The sequence below is a fragment of the Carettochelys insculpta genome, chromosome 1 (assembly GCF_033958435.1).
Source record: "Carettochelys insculpta isolate YL-2023 chromosome 1, ASM3395843v1, whole genome shotgun sequence".
Taxonomy (NCBI): Eukaryota; Metazoa; Chordata; order Testudines; family Carettochelyidae; genus Carettochelys; species Carettochelys insculpta.
Genome location: NC_134137.1, coordinates 154,730,251 through 154,753,312, shown reverse-complemented (window position 1 = coordinate 154,753,312; position 23,062 = coordinate 154,730,251). Strand labels below are relative to the sequence as shown.

Below are 23,062 nucleotides of genomic sequence, written 5' to 3'. Positions count from 1 at the left end.
AACCAAGGAAGCTCAGGTGTTATCACCCCCTCAGGTATTAGAAGGGAGTATCTAAGCAACTCTGAAAATGACACTGAAAGAGTAGATGGGAGGATGAAATAGATTCCTGTCAAGAAGTAGCATGGGTTAAGCTCTAGTTTATCAAGCTGTGCTATCAAAGTGTCAGAGCCTGTAACAGTTTCTGGTTTTGCTTTCAGGGATAAGGCGCTCTCCTAAGAATGTCAAAACAGCCAGTTTCAAATGTCAGATCCATTCAGGTAAGAGCCAGTACTTAAATTTCTAATACCAGAAGATAATAAATCTCTACATCAGTTGCTTGGCAATCTCCATTTTGTTTGTAATGAACAACACACAACTGTTAGCTAGTGACTATTTTAAAAAAAGAATAAAAGTTTAGGTTTGTAGCCAGGAAAGCACATAAAAATGTTGACCTGAGGAATTGCTGATTTGAACAGACTTGCTAAACACAACAGGATAATCCACAGAATTTCCATAGGTACAGCCAATCAGTATTATAAAGAAATCCCATGTCTGTAAACCCTGGGGCTACGGTTACACTAGCAAGTTTTGCTAACCAAACTCTGGTTTTGTCAACAAAACTGGTGGAATGTCCACACACAAAATGCATTTTGTCTACAGTTTGTCAACAAAACTCAGCACTTTCGCTGGCAACATTCTGCCTCTCAACAATGAGGCATAATGCTGCTGTCAACAGATTGTGTTGACAAAAAGCTGTGTGAACAATCTGGGGACCCTTCTCTAGACAGACAGGCCATCCAGAACAATGGGCAGTCCTGTCTGTTGTGCTCCTGAGTGCCTGTCTTGTCGAGAGAGCAGCCAGGTACTCTTCCAATTGGCTTTTGTGTGTGGTCGCCCTCTGTCAACAGAAGCTTTGTTGGGAAATCTCTTCTGACAGTGACGTCTGTCAACAGAGCACTGTAGTGTAACTGTAGCCTTGGAGTTTTTCTAGAATTTATACCATTGTGATAGAAGTATGGGATACGTAGGTGACACAAGTTTTAATGTTGCTTATTTTAATCTCCTTATTCTTTTGTACAACAAAATATATAGTTCCAATATTCAGTTTAACCACATTGTTATTCATACAGATATTTTATGGGAAAGCTAACATAAATTTGAGTAATCAGCTGCAAGACTGTGCCAGGTAGAGGTGTGTGCACCTTCTGGTTAATTGTTTTTCTTAGTGTGTTTTACATACATCAACTATAGAACAGTTGCAAGATGAACAAAGTATGGTGAAAAATTCTTCTTCCACTGAAGTCAATTGCAAAACTGCCATTGATTTCAGTATGAGCAGGAACTGATCGTAAAATAGTAAGAGCTAAACTTGTTTGTTTGCTTGCTTTTTTAGTTAAACCAAAGATGAGCCTAGAAATCTCTAGGCTGTCAGTTCACAGAGGTTGGTTACTATGTGATTTCTGGGTCCTAAAGGCTGTCTGTGCCAACAAGTACCAGATATCATTCACAGACTTAGATCATACAGGTTGAAGCTCTCTAGTCTGGAACCCTTTGAACCTGACCAGTGCTGAACGAGGGAATTTGCTGGACCACAGGAGGTCAGTATTGTCTAGCAGCATTACCAACATTTTCAAGGCTCACTGGGCTCATGGAAGAAATTTAGGGGCAAATTACGCCAAATAACAGCACAGAACACTGAACGCCAGGACTGGTGGCTGTAAAAAAACTTTATGGGACTGTGGGTAACTTGGCCACACCCATGATAAGTGATCATTCAGCTAACTAAAATCATGCCAGTTTACAGATGTGGCTGAATGAGAGAGTGACAGACTAGAAAGGTTCAACCTGTATTAGATTTTAAACTCATACAAATCTTTTAATAAAGAATATTTAATATTACAGAACACATACATTTTTGTATGCACATTTTAAATACCCCAGCCTTGTCAGTTCATATTAACCAAAAATGATGTTCTTGTGCTATTGTACCCCCATATTCTTTATGGAAATATGCTTACAAATAGGAATATTCCTATCTTGAATTATGCTTCATGCAAAATACTGCTTGTAACCCGTCAATAGAATGCTTGTGATCCCCTGTATGTGTATATTCTATTTCTGTGGGTATATCATTCCCGTATTTGAACTTAGAAATATGAAGCATAAGCGTGTTTACTAAGCGAGACATGCTAAAAGAGTGCCATGAGTGGTACTCAAGGAGCTTACTGTCCCACTACTTAGTATAATGCACTATGAATAGTTTTGCTTCTTCTGTGAGTCCAGACTATGGTTGGTCCGACAGAGTCATGTGACCAGGTCACCTTATGCTGGAAACCATTTGGAATGCTTTACTTTTCCACTCAAGGTGAGAAAATTTTGAACTGGACACAAAGAATTCCCACCTTGGGGAAAACCTGTATAAAGACATGAAACCAGACCATAGGGGGCTGCTGCCAAGGGCTACGTCTACACGTGCACGCTACATCGAAGTAGCTAATTTCGAAGTAGAGACATCGAAATAGGCTATTTCGATGAATAGCGTCTACACGTCCTCCAGGGCCGGCAACGTCGATGTTCAACTTCGACGTTGCGCAGCCCAACATCGAAATAGGTGCAGCGAGGGAACGTCTACACGCCCAAGTAGCACACATCGAAATAGGGATGCCAGGCACAGCTGCAGACAGGGTCACAGGGAGGACTCAACAGCAAGCCGCTCCCTTAAAGGGCCCCTCCCAGACACACTCAGCCTGCACAGCACGCGGTCTGAGGAGCCATAGGCACACAGACCCCGGGCGCCGCAGTCATGGACCCCCAGCAGCAGCAGCAGCAGCAGCCAGAGGTCTACCCAGCCCTCCCGGCAGGAGCAAGGCTTGCCCTGTTCCATGCCATGCGGGAGGCAGCTGAGCACCTCCTTGCTACACCAGAGGAGGAGCTGCCCCCAGGGCAGCAGGGCTCAACCCCCAACCCTGCAGCACCCCGCCCCCCCCCGCCTCACACGCCGGCGGCTGTGGAGCTACCCCACCAGCACCGACTGGTGGGAGCAGCTGGTGCTTGGGGAGTGGGACGATGACCGCTAGCTCAGGAACTTCAGGATGAGCCAGCAGACATTTATGGAGCTGTGCCAGTGGCTCACCCCCGCACTCAGGCACCAGGACACGGCCATGCGGCGTGCCCTCACAGTGCAGAAACGGGTCGGCATCGCTGTCTGGAAGCTGGCCACTCCCGACAGCTACCGATCCGTGGGGCAGCAGTTTGGTGTCGGCAAGGCCACCGTCGGGGCTGTCCTCATGGAGGTAAGAGAACCCACGGGGGGTGGGCAGGGCAGGGGAGGGGGGCCCGGGCACAGGAGGGCAGGGGAGGGGAGGGGAGGCCAGGGCGGGGGAGGGCAGAGGAGGGCAGGGCAGGGGAGGGGCCCCGGGCACAGGAGAGCAGGGCAGGGCAGGGCCATGCACACCCTGCTTACCCCTCATTGGTGCTGTCCCATGTGCTTTCTCGGCAGGTTGTGCGTGCCATCAACGCCATGCTCCTGCACAGGCTCGTGAGGCTGGGGGACCCAGATGCCACCATCGCGGCCTTTGCCACCCTGGGCTTCCCCAACTGCTTCGGGGCTGTAGATGGGACTCACATCCCCATCCGCGCCCCGCATCACAGTGGAGGATGATACCTGAATCGCAAGGGCTACCATTCTGTCGTCCTCCAGGCCTTGGTGGACAGCCGGGGACGTTTCCAGGACATTTATGTGGGCTGGCCTGGCAGCACCCACGACGCCCGGGTTTTCCGGAACTTGGGCCTGTGCCGCCGGCTGGAGGCGGGGACCTACATCCCCCAGCGGGAGATCCCTCTGGGGGACACCACCATGCCCTTCTGCGTCATCGCAGATGCGGCATACCCCCTCCGGCCGTGGCTCATGCACCCGTACACGGGCCATCTCTCCGCTAGCCAGGAGCGCTTCAACGAGCGCCTGAACCACGCGCGCCAGGTGGTGGAGCGCTCATTTGGCCGCCTGAAGGGACGCTGGAGATGTCTCCTGACCCGCCTGGATGTGGGCCCCAACAACATCCCCCAGATTGTGGGTGCCTGCTGTGCCCTGCACAATTTGGTGGAGAGCAAGGGGGACACCTTTTTCCGGGGCTGGGCTGCGGAGGCCAGCAGGGCAGACGTCCAGCCACCTGCTGCCCCCAGTCGGCAGGTGGACCCTGAAGGGACCCGGGTCCGGGAGGCCCTGCGGGCCCACTTCAATGATGAGGCCGCGGGGTGAACTCTGCCCAGGCCCCCCCACTGCCCGCCCCTTCCTCCACCACACTCCTGCCCCAACGCCCACACCATGGAGCACCCCACTGCACCCCCCTCCCACTTTTCGTGGACAAATGACAGCACGCACTTGTGGCTGAACTTAAACTTCTTTTTCTTTCAGAACCTTTTTTTTTAACTGTAAATATATGAACCAAGAACAAACTATCTACAAACATGTGGAAACAAACTAATATGTACAAAAATAAAACAATACAAACAAACAAGTGTCCTCAATAATAAAAAGAAAACCAGGGAGAATAAAGGGGAGAACTATTTACATGGGGGGGATGGGGCAAACGGGGGGCAACAAATAAGAGGGTCCAACTATATACAAGGGGGGGGGCCACGTCCCGGGCCCCTCGTCCCTATAGCCCGGCACTAGGCGTGGGCAGCCGGGAGCCCCGACGCGGTCGCAGCCCTGTCCGGGGCTGGCTGGGGGCGGGCCGGACCGGAAGGTAGGATGCCCGGCGAGTCTCTGGTGGCTCCAGGGTCCCTCGGCGCTCCGGCCCTCGGCGGTGGGTGGCGGGGCGATGGCAGACAGGATGGCGACGGGCAGAGCAGCTGGTGGTGGTGCTGCAGGAGTAGGCAGGGCGGGCGATGTGGCGGCCGGCGCGGCATGGGGGGCCAGGTAGTCCACCAAGCGGTTAAAAGTCTCCATGTAGGCCCCCCATGCCTCCTGGCGCCAGGCCAGCGCCCGCTCCTGCAGCTGCAGGTGCTGCTCCGCGACCTCCAGCTGCCGACGGTGGATGGCCAGCAGCTGGGGGTCTGTCGCCGTCGGGTGGTGGTGGTGCGGGGTCCGCCGTCTAGCCCGCCGTGGGGCCGGTTGGTCCTCGGCCGAGGGGCTGGCCTGGAGCGAGGGTCCCGGAGGGCTCTCCGGGACGACTGAGGCCTCGCCGGCGCTCTCTTCCGGTCCTTCAGCTGTTGCAGGTGCGGGACACAGGAGAGGATGGGGGGAAGAAGAATGGAGACAGGCGTTAGTGTGGGCCCCGAGCCGTGGCCTTTGTCCCCCCAGCCCTGTGCTGCAGGTTCCCCATCCCCGTCCCCGGGAGATGCTGCTGTGATGGATGGGGTTCAGGGGTCCCCCTGCCCTGCACCCCATCCCCTGGTGGGAGCGACTCTCACTTCACCCCGCAGGGTCTGACAGCAGGAGAGGTTTCTTAGGCCACAGATGCCCAGTTTCTCCCAGGAGTGACAGCACCAGCTGTCGGAAGAGACAGTCCTTCCAACCCGTCGTGGGGAGAAGACCCGAAGGGGGGCCCCTCTGGGATGCAGCTTTCCCCCTCCTCAGGCTGGCTGCCTTCCAGCTCTCCCTTCCCCTAGCCTCTACCTGTGGCCCCCGCCCTCCCCCCCCAATTCCAAGCCAGCTCGGCTCCTCCCTCCTCTTTGTTCAGGGCAGAGGTGTCACCTGCCAGCTGTAGCCCCAGGATCCTCCTTTGCCCCTGGGAGCTATTCGGCTCTTGTTGCTCATATGTAGCTTGAGTCTCCCTTTTGCACTCCCCCCACTCCATCACATGCTGCTGCTGTGGGGTGTCCCACCCCCTCCTCCCGGGGGCCCCTCGAGGTTCAGCTCCCCCCTGGCCCGGGGATGGGGCATGGCACTGTCATGCGGGGTGGGCGGGGGCAGGGGCTGATGGATGCAGTGCTGTGAGGGCCATGGCCCTGGTGTCCTTGGGGCCATGGCCATGTGAGCATGTGGGGGGCTCTGGACACATATCTCTTACCCCCGCCCCTCAAGCCCAGGGGTGTCCACCTGAGAGGGGTACCTACCTGTCGGTCCGCTCCCACGGTCTGGAGATCCCCAGGGGGCGGAGGCCCTGCTGCTGCTCCGGGATGGCAGGAGGAGGATCTGCAGCCCGGATTCTGCAGAGGAGGAGCCCCCCCCCCTCGTCCTCCTCCTCCTGCCGCGATGTCCCGGGGGTGGCCTCCGGGGGGGGCCCCCGGGGTGCGGGGCTTACCTCCGGGGCAGACTCCGGCTGCAGGGCCTGCTGGGACTCGTCGGCCGAGGTGTCAAGGGTGGCCGGAGGGGAGGAGGTGTGCCGGGGGCCCAGGATGTCCCTGAGCTCCCTGTAAAAGGGGCAAGTGACGGGGGCAGCCCCAGATCGGCCGGCCGCATCCCGGGCCCGGGAGTAACCCTGCCGCAGCTCCTTCACCTTACTCCTGACGTGATCAGGAGTGCGGGCAGGGTGACCCCGGGCAGCCAGGCCGTTGGCCAGCCAAGCAAACACATCCGCGTTCCGCCTCTTGCTCCCCATTACCTGGAGCACCTCCTCCTCGCTCCAGAGCCCCAGCAGGTCCCGCAGCTCGGCCTCCGTCCAGGAGGGGCCCCGCTGCCACTTGCCAGCCTGGCTGCCCTGGCTCCCCTTGGGGGGGGTCCCCAGGGGGCGCTGGGGGGGCTGCCGGGCAGCCATCGCAGCTGGGTGGGGGGCTGAGGGATGTGCAGGCTGGCCGCGTGTGTGGGCTGCCGCCTGCACGATCCCTCAGCTTCCTGCACAGGAAGGGAGTGGGAGGGGACCTTTAAGGGGCCGCTCCATGCGGCCACCATTGAGCTGAGGGGCTGGAGAGAGCGTCTCTCAACCCCTCAGCTGATGGCTGCCATGGAGGACCCAGCAATTTCGACGTTGTGGGACGCGCAACGACTACACGGTTCCTACTTCGCCGTTGAATGTCGAAGTAGGGCGCTATTCCTATCCCCTCATGGGGTTAGCGACTTCGACGTCTCGCCACCTAACATCGAAGTTAACTTCGAAATAGCGCCCGACGCGTGTAGCCGCGACGGGCGCTATTTCGAAGTTAGTGCTGCTACTTCAAAGTAGCGTTCACGTGTAGACACGGCTAAGATGACCCTGGTTACCACATAAGATGACTGCTGGAACCATCTAAGACTGAAGGGGGAAGGATCAGGCCCAAACTAGAGGCTGCCTAGCTTGTGAGAAAAGATAATTTAAACTGCTATTAGGGTAAGAAACTGCATGTAACAAGTTTCTTAGAAAATTAAGCATAGCTGGTGTGTTTTGTTTTATTAAACTTAACCGGCATGTTTTGTTTTATTTTGCTTAGTAGCTTACTTTGATGTGTCTATCATTTGCAACTGCTACCTGTTATACTTTATAAAATCACTTTTGTTTATTAATAAACCTGCTGTCAATAATTGTTATCTGGGACAGGGGACCGCAGCTGTGTACATCTCTCCTTTCATTTATAAATGAGGTGAACAACTGATGAGCTTGCTCTGTAATAACTTTATGCATAGTGAGATGGATTGATCTAGAGTGTTGGTCTCACTGGGGCTGTGCATCTGGGTGCTGTGTCAGGTCCCTTTGCCTGAGCCTTCCCAGAGTTAACTGGATTTCAGTGTCTATGTCACTCTGTTGTTAACTGTGCCCCCAACTCTCTTCCTCTGCTTGGGGAAGAGATCAGAGGTTCTGGCTCAGCAGGACAGGTTTGTGTGATGCCACAGAGAGCAGGTAGGTGGCCTCAGGGTTATTTTCTGCACATTAATGACAGTCTCACAGGGATCTTTGTTACCCAGCTCACTACAGATGTAGTACAAAATAAAGAAAGAAATAAAGAAAAAATGTATTAGCTGACATTTGTACGCCACAGAAAATATAGACAAGGGTTAGTGATTAGGCATCTAGCAGAAAAAAATAAACTAGTTGGTTGGATCAGCTGATTTTAGCCAAAAGGCTAAGGTGCCTCCCCAAATAGCAACTTCTATGACAAATTTTGTCAAATATAATTTTGCAATACATTTTTCCAATATGCAATAGGAAAAATAGTTGAAGGTGTCATAAAAGATTGAAATAGCATAGGAAACACAAAACGTATTTATCATGGTTGATCTACTCTCAGTTTTCCCTTAATAATATTTACATAACTCATTGAGGTATTGTGAATATTAAAGTTTTGGCTTTGAAATCAATGGACATTTTGCCATTGACTTCAGCTGGTGGGTTAGGATTTCTCCCTTTATATATTAGATTTCAAAATAATGTGCATTTTAACGGAATAGTTTTAGGAGATTTGTAACTTGGATCTATAATTTAATCAATTATTAAATATCATATGTGTAAACAAGTTTTTAAAATACATTTTTAAGTAAATTGATTGGGTTTTTCTTTTCTTAAAGAGTAAGGCCGAGCAAACAGTATTTGGTCACTCTCAGAATATTTTCCATACTTCTAAACAAACTTTAAATGTCTAACTTTTGGTACTATTTTTAAAAAGCTTGTGCCACCCAAACCACTAAATTTAATATTAAAAGCAAGTCAAAATGATGAAATAATCTTGCATTACATATTTTAGAAAAAGGAAACAGTGTGGAAACTGGGGTTCTTTTACAACATTTCTATGGAATAATGTTGGAAGCTGCTGCAGTAAGAAAACCTACACTGAACTTTATGTCTATTATACTTGCTCTATGTCAGATCCATGATATAAGGTGGCACTGTTTTTTGTATACTCTACTTTGCATTATATGACCTTTCACTACTACACGCTGACACAGTAGGTCCTACATCCAGGGAAATGACAATGTATATTGACTTACAGATATGGAAATTTAAGGATCCATATCTATATTCTGACATGAAAAATGTAACTGAAGAAGCTGTCGATAAACTGTGTGAAATGCTGTCTATCGTATTAGCTGATAACATATTTTGTCAACATTTACTCCTTTTGCTTTTCCTCTCAGTTAATTTTCTCTGGGTTAGAGCGTTAATGGAGGTCCTCAGTTCTGTTCAGAGCTTGGAAAACTTTCCTATTCTCTCAAAGTATTGTAACACTATTATCTTCAAATGGCCCTACAGAAGCTGTGCTTCTGGATGAATAGGGGGTGACCTTGACTCCATTGAGATCTCACCAGTAACACCCTAATCTGGCCTTCTGGAGTGTTGCAGCACAGTACAACGCACTCAAGCTCTCGGGGCTGTATATTCTGCCTCTGCAACACTCTCAGCCAGAGAATCAAATGACTGTAAAACAAGTCCAGTTCTTGTGCACAGTAGACCCGGTCACTATATAATAGTCCCTGGAGCTGACACAGCATACACTTCATCTCTCCATTTATAGTCAGAGGTAATACTATCTATTAGAGAGACAAGGTGGGTGAGGTAATGTCTTTTATGGGACCAGTTTCTGTTGGTGAGAGAGACAAGCTTTTGAGCGACACAGAGTTCTTTTTCAGGCCTGCATACATATTCATTCTTTTTTTAAAAAGTCTTTGTTTTCAAAGACACATTTAAACTAGCAAGCAACTCTGTCTCTGAATTCTCGTATAGATAACAAATCAGGCACCGAACTCAAGTGCATTGGCACAACTCTAGAATATCCCCATTGATTCCAACAGGGCGAAGGGCTGGCCATACAAAGCTTATGATTAGGGTGGCCAGGGGTTTGTGCTGATTTAGCTTCCTCAACTAGTGAAAAACCTTTGCAACGGCTGATAAAATATTAAGCTGGCCTGGCTGACAAAGCTCACAAGAGGAGGAAGCAGTAGAAATTCTGCCTGCTGTCCTAGGAGGGTGAATCCCTCTTGGGAGGCAAAGGCACAGGTCTAAGGTGAAGAGATAAATACAGGTTAAACCTCTCTCTCCTGCACCTTTGGGACCTGACCAGTGCTGAATGAGAGCATCTACTGGACTGCTGCAGGTCAATGTTTTCTAGCAGCATTACCAACATTTCTACTGCATACCGGGCTCTTCGAAGGGTGAATTACAGCTAAATAACAGCACAGAACACTGAGAGCCAGGACTGGTGTCTGGAAACAAACTTTATGGGACCACGGGAAACTTAGCCACACCCATGATAAGTGGTCATCTGGATAACTAAAATATACCCGATTACGGATGTTGCTGGATGAGGGAGTTCTGGATTAGAGAAGTTCAACCTTTATTGCAATTCCCTGCAACAGTGGAGTGAATTTGATGCATTAATGGCAATTCAAACACTATTAAGTTTAACTCACCAACTGGAGGCTAAAGTGCTTAAGGGACCAACCTTCTTCCCAAAGCATGGAGACCATGTATGCAATTTGGGATCTGAGGCTTCCTGTGTGGCCTCAGACAAGTCAATTAGTCTCTCTTTGCCTCAGATTCCCATTTTATGGACGTGAACCTGAGGCAAAGAGCACTTCTCTTCTTCATAGGGGTATATTAAATACATCAAAGATTGTAAGAGGCTGAGATGGTGCTGAGGACTACATGGGTATGTCAACATTGCAATTTAACGTTCATAACTTATCTCAAATGCTGTGGGCTCACAGCGCTCAGGCTAAGCAGCTGTTTGATTACAATGCAATCAGTTGAGCTGGGACTGCAGCCTGAGCTCTCACCCTGCAGGGTCATACAGCCCAGGCTCCGGTGCAAGCCTGAATGTCGGCAGAGCAATGAACCAGCTCCTCAGTTTGTGCGCAGCCAGTCTGGGTCAGCTAGCTTTCTTACAGACATATTCTGTAAATGCCTCTCATTGCAGCCAAGGTAGGTTTTGACATTGATTTTATTTACTGTAGAATTGAACTGAGTGGTGAACTTCCCTGAGCGCTCCAATCTGTTTGAACCCAGAAGGTTGGGGGACAGGATCTAATTACTTCATGTTCATTTTAAACTGCATCCCCACTACAGTGTGAATTTTACTGTACATATTATTGTGCTTTCATTGCTCTACAGCCTTCATGAAGTCTATAGATCTGCTTCTGACACAAAGTGACAAAACCAGCAGTTAGCAGCGTCCATCCTCCGCCTTCCTTCTAGCTTTTGGCCCAGTCCAGGAGCCTCAGGTTTTTCCAGGAGTTTTCTTCCTTTCTGCCACTTTTCCTGAGTGTCATGTATCACCATAGAAAAGCCTCCTTTTTCTTCACAGCAGGGTGCAGCCACTCCTGGGGGATTTCCCAGCACTGCCAGGCCAACCAGGAAATATAATCCCTCCAGTGCATCCTGGGTCATCTTCAGGGCCTCTGCTCAGTGGGACATGCCTGGTTGAGTTCCACTGGAAGCCGCCTCCTCAGGGGCATCTTTACCAGGTGCCCAAACAACTTTAGATGTCTCTTCTTGATCTGGAAGAGAAGCAGCTTTACTCCAAGGCTCTCCTGAATAACCAATCCCCTGGCCCTGTCTTGGAGAGTAATCCCAGTCACCCAGTGGAGAAACCTCATTTCCACAGCTTATACCCACAGCCTCATCCTTTTGGTCACTACACGGAACATAGGTGTGACCTGTAAACTGAGAGCTTTGTTGGAGAACTCAGTTTCCCATTTCACCCCTCTGGACTGGGACAGTGCCCACATTGCGGCCATTGCGGCACTAATCTGTGGGTTGATCTCGTGCCCCTGCACTTGCTATCACCAGTGAACAAGGCCCCTAGATACTTGAACTTTTCCACGTAGGGCAGCTGCTCCCCCTCTTACAAGGAGAGAGCAGTCTACTCTCTTCCAGGAAAGGACCCCAGCCCCTGAGTTGGAGGTGCTGATTCTCATCCCAGCTGCTTCACACTCTCTATCAAAAAGTTCAAGTGGGTGTCTGAATTTGCCATCTGGAGAAGCAATAAGGGCAGTGCCCTCTGCAAAAACAGGCCACCACAAGTCCCCGTTGGGGCATGATGGGACAATTTCTATAGGGTTATGGGTGCTGAGAGCTCCTGAACCCAACTGGAAACCATGGATATAATAGAAACCAGTTCAAACCGGGGGGGCTGCAGCACCTGCTGCACCCCAAGTTCCATCACCTATGGTCCCCATACCAGATGCCCTGCTTGAGCTCAGCTGCACTTTGGTATCATGTCCATGAAAATCCAACAGCTTTTTTACCACATTAATTAAAAAAACACCTGAAAAAGCAGTTCCCCTTAAGCACTGAATGAACCTACTCCATCTCTTTGTAAGACCACTCCATTGTTGTAAATCCAGTCTCGGTCAAATTAGTGGGTAACATCACAAGTGGAGGGGTAGCAAATGTACAGATAAACATGGCCAAACTGCAAAGTAACCTAAAGACCTGAAAAACAGTGGGGCTGCAGGCAATACAGCGAGATAATTTAATCTTACTAGTGTACGTGCTGGGGAAGATATAAAGTAGCACAGCTTCAGAAGGATGATGGGTGCAGGGAATGTCCAACCTGCTATACTCATTACATTAAATATGATTATGTCCCTTTTGTCTCTTTAGTACCATCTTAACATTAAGCTGTTATGTAACCAATCCCTAGAGTTGCCACAGACAAGGAGTGGGATTGGAAGCTGGGTGAAGAGGGTCAGCAAGAGAATGTTAACTTCATAAGTAGCCGTTAGTATGAAAGGGTCTGTGAGCCATCACTCCAGCTCTCTGAAAACACAGCAGTTGTTACACGTATAAAACACACACAGAGAAATTCACCACAGTGATCCATTTGCATCTTTTTTCTGTAATTACATTTCATTTAGACTTCTTTTTTTGCATGATGAATCCATTATGGTTTCCTTCTGACAGGCTAATATCAACATCCCAATGGGAGCATTTCGACCTGGAGCAGGCCATCCTCCCAAAAGAAAAGAATTTACACCTGAAGTAGATGAGGTAAGGAAAATAATATTTAAACTTAATGTAGGAGAATCTCTGCAGTTTATGTGCTGTGCAAGCCATTTTATCTAGACTACAGTATGAAATGTTATACAGGTTATCACAGGTATCCATATAACCTAGTTACCCCAAGTACCCATAGAACAATCCCCATTGGAAATCAACCTCTGACTATCATATACGGTTGATAAACTTGGTGGTTTTTTCAAGCCAAAACATACATGGTAATATAAACAAGTAGCAGAGTCATACGAGGGGAAGGCAGTGATGGCAAAGCAAACAAGCACTTTGAGGAGCGTATATTGCATTGTGTATAGACCTACCATAGCTTGCTACTGCCTGGGGCAGTGGTCTGCAACCTGCAACTCCAGAGCTACATGCAGCTCTTTAAGGATTTCTTTGGGGCTCCTGATGCTACAATTGCAAAGTAAAAAAAAAAAAAAAAAGAATTTTTGATGCACAGTGAACATCTAAAAGGCCAAAAATGAACAACTCATGTCTAAATAGCAAACCATATGTGATCTTGGAACACTGGATAACTCCCACTAGCGTTCTCCAGAGACAGAAAAGGTTTGGGAGTGAAAGTCAGGGAGACAGTGGTACAAACACACACGTAAAGTGAGAGGAAATAGAATATGCAAAAAATTTGTAAACATCCTTCAGTTAACTTGTACCACATTACAGATCATTGTGTGTGTGCTGTTCTTAAAATAGGGGCTATAAAAAGTATGGTTTGATGTTATTTATTAAGGATCATTTCGTATTCATTGCAGCTCTTGAATTATTGAGTTTTTTTACTGAATTGAAAAAAATGACTCTTCTTGCTATTTTGGTTGCCGGCTCCTGGTCTGGGGCAATGGGGAGACAAAGAGAGGAACTGTCACACCCCCCAGGGACTCTGGTGATCTATTTCTAAATAAGTAATATTTAGAATATTTTTGGACAAATTATCAGCCTTTACCCACCACCTACTATAGCCATAGCGACACGAAATTTTCTTATCAAGGGTTAAGTCTTCCCTCCTCTCTCAACAGTTTAATTGTTAATCTAAATTGAAAAAACGTATTTTGCTAAACTTTCTCATATACGTGACAGTGATGATGCTCTGTTTATAAAGTTGTGTGTGTGTGTGTGTGAGAGAGAGAGAGAGAGAGAGAGGAACTGATCTAATTTATTTTTGAAAAAGGGCATTTTGGAAAAACACACATTAAGTGATCTTGCATCGACAGATGTTTTTGTCTTCTGAAAAGAAATTAAATTAAGTTTCTGCTCTGATCTTCTGCCTTTATTTCCCCAAACCACTGGGATGCTTCACAGGAGTAAAGGCTGCTGAATTAGACCTTGTAGTAGCAGTGGAACAAGAAGTGGTCCAAGTGGGTTTGTCTTCTCAGGTTTTCCTTTTCGTTTAGCTTTTGCAATAAAATCCATGGTTCTATTTTTAAGGCCATTAGAGGCAGTTCTTTTTCTTAACAATCTGGAACACTATGGGCTATATTTTGAAAATCTGGAAAGGAAGATATGTATGACATTCCATGGCCTGAAATCCTTGCAGGTTTTCTATGTGAAAAAAGCTGAGTGGAAAGGCATGTAGCAAGCAAATTGAGTGGGAGGACTTCGGGAATTTCAAAAAAATGACACTGGCTCATCAGCCAAATGTTTGGTTCCATAATTTTAGCACCATCAGGCATCTTATTGACTTCAGACTTCCTTTGATAAAATTAAAACACAAGTTCTAATCTGAACTGAAAATGTACACCATACGCATAGTGGGGATAATTTGAGATATGTTTGTTAGAAATATCACATATCTGAGATTAAAAAGTAACCTGAAAAATAATTTAGAGAACAGAACATCTCCAAAACATGTCCAAACCTTACACAGTCCAAAAGATCGAATGTTTGTTGCCTAATTTAGTAACAACACAGTACTACAAAATAGAAATGTGTTGTAATTGATTTAGGCAACAATCATTTTTAAACTGTTCCTCTTTAGACAGTACTGTAATTAGGTGATCCAGGTCCTTATTCAAGTTATCCGGCAATTAAACTGTGCCAGAAAATAATACTGTGTGGTAACTGTCTGTGATTACTGAGACCTTCTGCTGCCTCCCCTCCTCTCCTTCTCCATTAATTTAGTTATCACTTTGCCTTAATCCCAGATTGTGAGCTCACTGGGACACTGTACCGTGCCCAGTACTACATGCCCCTGATTTCTGCTAGTGGTCCTTGTACATTACCACAAGAGAAGAAAGATACACCAGTGACAGTAAATATCAAGGATGTCAACACATATTCTTAGTATAGCACAGTATACTTTGTATGGCAGTTAAACTGTCAGAATTATAGTTGGATGTAAACTGTGAATCCCTCTACTTTAAAATTAATTAACTTTCGTTATGTTTGTCTCATTAGAATTCTTTTTCCTAAAAATGTAGCAGTTTCACTTATAGTAGCTCTCACAGAAAGCACATTCTCAGTAAGCATGTACAAGTATTTCTATGAGAAACGATATATTTTAACAGACATAGAACAAATCTTTCACCAATGCCCTGACTCTTAGTCAATGAGACAAGACAAACAAACATCTACTACAATCAGTGGTTCCGAACCCGAGGTCCACGAATCATTGCAGGGTCTGTGAGGGTATTTCAGGGAGTCTCTGAAAAAAGTAAAAAATAAATAAAAATGGTAATAGAAAATACGTTTATTATTAATATACGTTTATTATTAAATAGAAAATAAGTTGCAAAGTTACAATTGTCAGTTTTAAATTAAATGTCTTCCAATTATATTATTAATTGCTAACTGAAAATGTATATTGTGGTTTCCTTTTTCATTTAATGATGTGTACATAGTGGCTAGAATTGGCTTTGTTGGGAGTTTGCACATGGTTTGTGGGGTGATTGAGGATCTGCACCAGTGAAAAAGTTGGGAAAGACTGAACTAGTAACTAGGAGCATGCATCCCATGTTAGTTATTTTGCATGTATTAGATGATACAAAATTAAATATAAATTTATCAAGTCCATTAAACTTATAGCAACATGAGTTTCCTAAAGATGATGCCTTATGAAAAATCTTTGTGGCCCAGACAGGCAGAGGGTACACATTGTCTTAAATTCCTTCATTGTCTGCTGCTTCTCCCTAGGGGATTGAAGCCATAGTAGATTCATTCTCCCTCCTTGGGTTACATTTGCTTAATCAGTGAATAGAAGTAATACTACATGATATACAGGACCAATAACAACCAACCACTTTTGAATTCTGAATATCAGATGTCAAATATCAAGAGCAAAGTCAAACTGTAGAGAAAAGTCTCACTGTAGAAACAGAAAAAGAATGTCAAGTAAATCCACCCAATAAATTAATTTAAGGAAGCCATGCTCCCCCAGCGAATATTCCGTGTGTAAAAAAAGAAAGAAGATAGATTAATCAAGTCATTTGCGCTAAACTATTCATTTAGCTCCAGCGACAACTAATTTGTATGGTAATAATACCGAGGCTGGAAGAATCTTAACCTCATTGCTGGACATCTATAGCCCCATGCATTGGATCAATCAAGATAGGATATCCCCAGTTGTGGCCCTTAGGCTCAATCACAGTTAAACAAACAACAACAACTACTACTACTACTATTTAATGATGAACAGTCCCTTCTGGTTTTAAAATCAAGGAAACAGCAAGAATTAGAGATGAGGAGAGGAAAGGAGAAGATTTAGGCTCTCCTCAGAACAGCAGTGCACAGATGGCACCCAGCTTGACCTCTTCTCACAGAGAGAACCTGTCCCCAGCTGTCTTGATGCTTGAACTGAAACCTAAATCCAAGAAGGAGAAGGTGATGTAATTGAGCAGAGGGAAATATTCTGAAAACTTGGCCGAAACCATGTCTTTTAAGGGCATCTACCAACAATTGACACAGCAAGATAATACACAGTCCTGGGCTTGTTCTGAATGTTTCACTACTCCTGGCTGTCTCACTTAGAGTTGGGTGACTAAGAGGGTTTTTTGTTCATTGGCTATGCTGAAAAGTGAAAAAAAAAAAAAAAGGGGGGTTGACACTGACAAAATATTTTGTTTCAACAAAATGGAAATGTTCATTGTGATCTCGAGCACTTCTAAAATATCTTTGAATTTTTAGAAATAAAATTAAAGGAAATGTTGAAAAGAAAAGGTGCTTCAGATTGAAAAATCAAAAAAAAAGTAGAAAATTTCAAAACTGACAGCTCTGATTTTGCTAAATTTTTAAAAAGTTCTTTTTCTAAAATGAAAAATTCAGCAAAATCAATATGTACTCAAGAAGTTATTTAGTATCACTGAATGTGCACTTTTTGCTGAAAGAATTGTGTGTGAAAAAGTTCACTCAGCACTACCCGGCATGGTGTTAGAATCCAGACATGCCTCCCTTACAGTCGTGCATGGACCAGCCACCTCCAGCTTCAGTCATTCCAGTGCATGACAAATAAGGCTTGTCAGTGGACGACCACAAGGAAGCTGCAGACAGCACAGCATGTAGTAGGCCATCTTATCACTATAACATAGATCGGGGTGAGCAAACTTTTTACACTGGGCCTCACTTTTTGTCCCTGTAAATGGCAGTCCCCCGCTTCCACCTTTGTAATGTAATCCAAACCAATGGAAACTTATGTTATCTTCACATGAAAAAAAAAACAAAAAAACAAAAAACAACCTTTCAGCACAAGTAAGAAAATGAGTATATAGAATGTAAATACGTTATGAGCCTGAGACCCAGCAGCTGATTGTGCTGCACCCACCTTATGAAATTTCATGCCCCCTGCACTTTGCACGTGCATGACATAGATGACAAGAACAATACCCCCCCACCCCCAAAATCTCCCAACACATTGTATTAACTTCCTATTTTAGTCCAGACCTAGGACTTAGTCTTCATTTACCCTCCCCACCAAGTAGGCTGTGTTGCAAATATCTCAAAATCCATCTTTTCCACAGGGCCTGCTCCAAAGCCCACTAAAGTCAATGGAAAGACTCCTACTGACTTTAACAGGCTTTGGGGCAGGCCCTTAGTGTCCATGAGCTACCACCACACCTCTGTTCTTACAAGAATTGGGAGGTACCCAGGGTTAAAATCACAGGTGCAGAGTTATAGGTTTCTCAGCAGCTAGCTCATGGCTATGGAACTCTAGAAGATATTAGGTAAAAAATGGACAGTTTCTTTTCTTCCTATGGCAATCCATTCGTTTCACATCCCAGTATTCCTTTAACACAATAAAGTGCTATTCACATGTAGAAAGATGTAAATACTTGTGCATTCAGTACACTTGCATAGCTTATTTTTAAAGCGCATGTTGATATTTAAAAGCATCTTCTAATCAAGTTAATTCTTTCTTATGGCTGTCCAGGTTCCACTGTGATTACATTTAGCCTCCAAAAAAAAAAAAAAACTTTTTACATTTCCCAATTAACTGACCTCATTCTGTGCTCAAGAGATTTGTACCATTATTGTGAGGGAACTATTTTCCCATTGTACAGAGTGTTTCTGCTTCTACGGAGGAGGGGAAGGAAAAGAAGCAGATCCCAGGAGCCAAGAAACTTCCAGGCCCTGCTGTCAACTTATCAGAAATCCAGAATATAAAGAGTGAGCTGAAATTTGTCCGCAGAGCTGACCAATAGGTGGAAAGAACAGGTAAGTAAAAGATTTTTCTTTGCTGTTGCTTTAGGAACGACAGGCCAATCCAAAGCCCATATATATCAATAGGAGTCTTTCCATTGACTTCAATAGACTGTAGAACGGAACCTAAAATTTGACAGAGAAAGTCTGCTTCACGAATAGATGTTCATGGTCCCTGGAATGCCACATCATTTAAAACACAAATCTGGTAGCAGAGACTTTGCATCTGATCATTTCTGCCATATACCAGACACATAAGAACATAAAACAGCCATACTGGGTCAGACCAAAGGTCCGTCTAGCCCAGTATCTTGTCTTCCAGCAGAGGCCACTGCCAGATGCCCCAAAGGGAGTGAAGTGATCCCTCTCCTGTCATCCATTTCCAGCTGCTGATAAACAGAGGCCAGGGACACCAGTCCTACCCTTCCTGGTTAATAGGCATTGATAGACCTAACCTCCATGAATTTGTCTAGTTCTTTTTTGAACCCTGTTAAAGTCTTGGTTTCCACAACATCCTCCGGCAAGGAATTCCACAGGCCTACTAAGCCCTGTGTGAAGAAAAACTTCCTTTTGTTGGTTTTAAACCTGCTGCCCGTTAATTTCATTTGGTGACCCCTAGTTCTGTTGTTATGGGAACAAGTAAGCAACTTCTCGTTTTTCACTTTTTCCACACCACTCATGATTTTATTGACCTTTATCATATCCCTCCCTTGGTCTCCTTCTTTCTAAGGTGAAAAGTCACTGTCTTCTTAATCTGTGTTAACATGGCACCTGTTCCAAACCCTAATCATTTTTATTGCCTTTTCTGAACCTTCTCAAATCTCAATATATCTTTTTTGAGATGAGGTGACCACATCTGTATGCAATATTCAGGATGTGGGTGTACCATGGATTTATATGGAGGAAATAAGGTATTATCTGTCTTATTCTCTGTCCTGTTTTTAATGAGTCCTGACACTCTGTTTGCTTTTTTGACTGCTGCAGCACACTGAGTAGATGTTTTCAGAGAACTTTCCACCATGACTCCAAGATCTCTCTTTTGAGTGGTTATAGATAAATTAGTCACCATCATATTGTATGTATAGTTGGGATTATTTTTTCCAATGTGCATTACTTTACATTTATCAACATTAAATTTCATTAACATTAATTTAATTCACTAACAAAAAATTCCTCTGCTGTTATGGTTATTATAGTCAGCATTAATAGTGCCAAGTTATGGTCTGTCAGTCTTGCACATCCCTATTTCTAGAACAAGTGGCAGAATTCAGAACTTATTTTTATATACATAAACTAAAAACACATGCATTATAATGTAGAACAACTAGGTCAAGAAGTACTACCTCCTTTAGTTTAACATTTATCCTTATTTTATTCTTGTGGTTCAAGAGATATGCACCAGTGTGTACAAAACCCCACACCCTGTCACACACAGAATTAATTAGGAGTTTGTCTGTGATCATCAGCAAAGCTCTTTAAAAAGAAAAAATCATCCATCCAACAAAGAACTTGATCTTAAAATTATTTTCACCTGATTTTGAACATCTTGTAAATCTTCTAAATCTCCCTTTGTCATTTTACATTCTGGCTATTTTTGGACTAGAGTGCTAAAGCAATGAACTTCCATCTCTGTTAAAAAAAAAAGAAAGAAAGAAAAAAAGAAAAAAAAAACTTGGTCGACTTCCTTCAAACGCTTGAATCAATAAAGGGGCATCAGGCAGTAACAATGAGAGCTCAGTTCAGCCGGGGGTGGGGTGACAATTGAACCTGGCTAAAGATAGCAAAAGTGATTTGCGTCACATAGTATCTAACAGAATAGTACATTTGCCAATTACTTCTATTGAAATAAGTCCTTTGTGTGCTGGAGAAGGGGCAGAGGAATAAAATAATGGCATCTGGAATCTTCTGCCTACTCACATAAAAGAAGAACAAAGCAATATAAAGCATAATTCAGGAGGACTCTGTCACTGCACATTTGTAGAGTAGCTGGGTGGGGCCTTCAAGGAAATGAGGTGCAATCAGAATGATTTGGCCCAAAACACTATGTAACGTTTATTTGTTTTTGTGTGCAAGATACGTCAATTTAACAAATAAAAACAAACAAACCCCAATACTTTATTATGTTTCGCCTGCTGTGCCAAAATGTTCCGGTGATTTTCAAGTAACAACAGAGGAAAACTGGGGAAAGGAAAAATTAGCTTTTTTTTTTTTCCCTAAAATGTAATATTGTAGTCATCGTATAAAAGCAGTGCCCAGAGAAACATGAATTTTTAATGTGGAGCTTTAAAGTTTTCTCCCTGTAGCAGAGATATTGAGACCTAAATTTAACCCCAGATTCAATTTCCGATGACTGTTATTCTTAGTGTTTGAAAGTTGTTGTCTTATAATTAGTCTACTGAGGATCTGGCAATGATGTTTGTCACATGCCCTGAAGTACAATAGCAGAAAGCACATTGCTACCCAGCTAAATACAACCTTCAAAGCTGTTAGACCATCATACAGGAAAATAACTTGGCATTGCCTTCTTTCCCTGCCCTTCTCCTTGTGCTTTGTTGTTTCTTTGGTTCAGAGAGTGACATGAGTCGCTCAGGGAAAGTGAAGGGATTGAGGAATATTTCTGAAAGGACTGAAGGGGAACTCTTGGCTGTGTAGGAGATTTTATATCACATCCCAGGAAGCTTCCATTTGGGGTGGGGGTGATATGTATGGCCATATCACCTAGCTGGGAGCAGCAAGGATTAGGGAAATAGGCCCAGTTCCTTCCCACAGGAACATAAGCTTTGGGTTAACAGTGAATGGAGGAGATGCTGCAGGGATGGCAGCATTATCCATTGTCTTGTGGCAAATATACCTTGTAATATACTTTGACTTAAGCAAAGCTGTTGATACGGTCTCCCACAATATCCTTGCCAGCAAGTTAAAGAGGTATGGATCAGACACATGGATTGTTAGGTACATAGAAAGCTGGCTAGATCATTGGGCTCAACAGGTAGTGATCAATGGCTCAATGTCTGGTTGGCAGCTGGTATCAAGCAAAGTACACCAAGGGCTGGTTCTGGGCCTGTTTTGTTCAACATCTTCATTAAAGACCGGGGTGAGGGGATGGATTGCACCCTCAGAAAGTTCACAGATGACACTAAACTGGGGGAGAGGTTGATGCATTGGAGTGTAGGGATAGGGCCAGGGGGACCTACTCATATTAGAGGATTGGGCCAAAAGAAATCTGATGAAGTTCAACAAGGACAAGTGCAGAGTCCTGCACTTAGAATGGAGGAAGCCCAAGCACTAGTATAGGCTGGGAATCAACTGGCTAAGCAGCAGCTCTGCAGAAAAGGACCTGGGGATTACAGTGGATGAGAAACTAGACTGTATCCATACCCTCCAACGTATCTACCTGTCCTCCTAGCTTTGTGTCATCCAAAAATTTGCTGAGGGTGCAATACATTCTGTCATCCAGATAGTTAATAAAGACGTTGCCCAACCCTAGAACTGATCCTTGGGGCACTCTACTTGAAACCAATGGCCAACCAGACTTTGAGCCATTGATCACTACCCGCTGGACCCAACCATCTAGCCAGCTTTCTATCAGCTTACAGTCCTTATGTCCAATCCATACTTTCTTAACTTATGGGCAAGAATATTGTGGGAACTGTATCCAGTTCTGGGCCTCTCATTACAGAAAGATGTGGATGCACTGGAGAGAGTCCAGTGGAGGGTGACAAAAATGACTAGGAGGCTGGAGCACATAATTTATGAGGAGATGCTGAGGGATTTGGGCTTATTTAGTCTACAGAAGAGAAGAGTAAGGGGGGATTTGATAGCAGCCTTCAAATACCTGAAAGAGGCTTCCAAAGGGGATGCAGAAAGACTGTTCTCAGTGGTGACAGATGACAGAACAAGGACCAATGGTCTCAAGTTGCAGTGGGGTAGGTCTGGGCAGGATATTAAGAAAAACTATTTCACTAGGGTCGCATCTACACTAGCAAGTTCTTTCAAAATATTTTTTGAAAGAAGGGACTCTTTCAAAATATCCAGTGGAGTGTCTACACACAAAAAGAATTCTTCTGAAATTAAACTGAAAAAAAATGCAGCACTCCTTTTGAAAGTGCTTTTCCACTCCCATTTCAGGAAGAGTGCCTTCTTTTGAAAGCTTCTTTAAAAAAATGCATGTGTAGACATTTGGTGGGTCCTTTTCTTTGAAAGAACAGCCCTCATGGCACAAGATTTTGCAGTCCTTGGCCCATTCTTTCAAAGTGGGGACAGCTGGGGACACTCTCTGTCGAAAGAGCAGATAACTCTTTTGATCTGCTTTTTTGTGCGTGGATGCACTCTTTTGAAAGCAGTCTTTTTGGAAGAGATCTTCTGGAAGGGCTTCTTTTGAAAGCTCTCTGTAGAGTAGATATAGCCTCAGAGAGTAATAAAGCTGTGGAATGGGTTACCTAGGGAGGTAGCAGAATCTTCTTCCCTCGAAGTCTTTAAATCTTGGCTGGACAAAGCCCTGGCTGGGATGATTTAGTTGGTATTGATCCTGATTTGAGCAGGGGGTTGGACTTGATGACCTCATGAGGTCTCTTCCAATCCTACAATTCTAT

The 23,062-nt window shown here is 45.1% G+C and overlaps 1 protein-coding gene across 6 annotated transcripts in view; it reads left to right on the top strand.

Annotated features, from left to right (window-relative positions):
* Nucleotides 1-23,062, top strand: part of SMPX (small muscle protein X-linked) — a 50,182-nt gene that overhangs the window by 6,403 nt on the left and 20,717 nt on the right. For 5 of the 6 annotated variants that reach the window (XR_012645555.1, XR_012645552.1, XM_074994180.1 and 2 more), the window contains exons 2-4: nt 198-257; nt 12,735-12,821; nt 18,332-18,485. Coding sequence is in view for 4 of the 6 variants with exons in the window: in XM_074994180.1 (XP_074850281.1) it covers nt 219-257; nt 12,735-12,821; nt 18,332-18,472 (267 nt within the window). In the remaining 2 variants the exon portion in view is untranslated. Of the gene's footprint in view, nt 1-197; nt 258-10,613; nt 10,752-12,734; nt 12,822-18,331; nt 18,486-23,062 lie in introns of all 6 variants that reach the window. The other variant, XM_074994211.1, reaches the window with a different exon arrangement.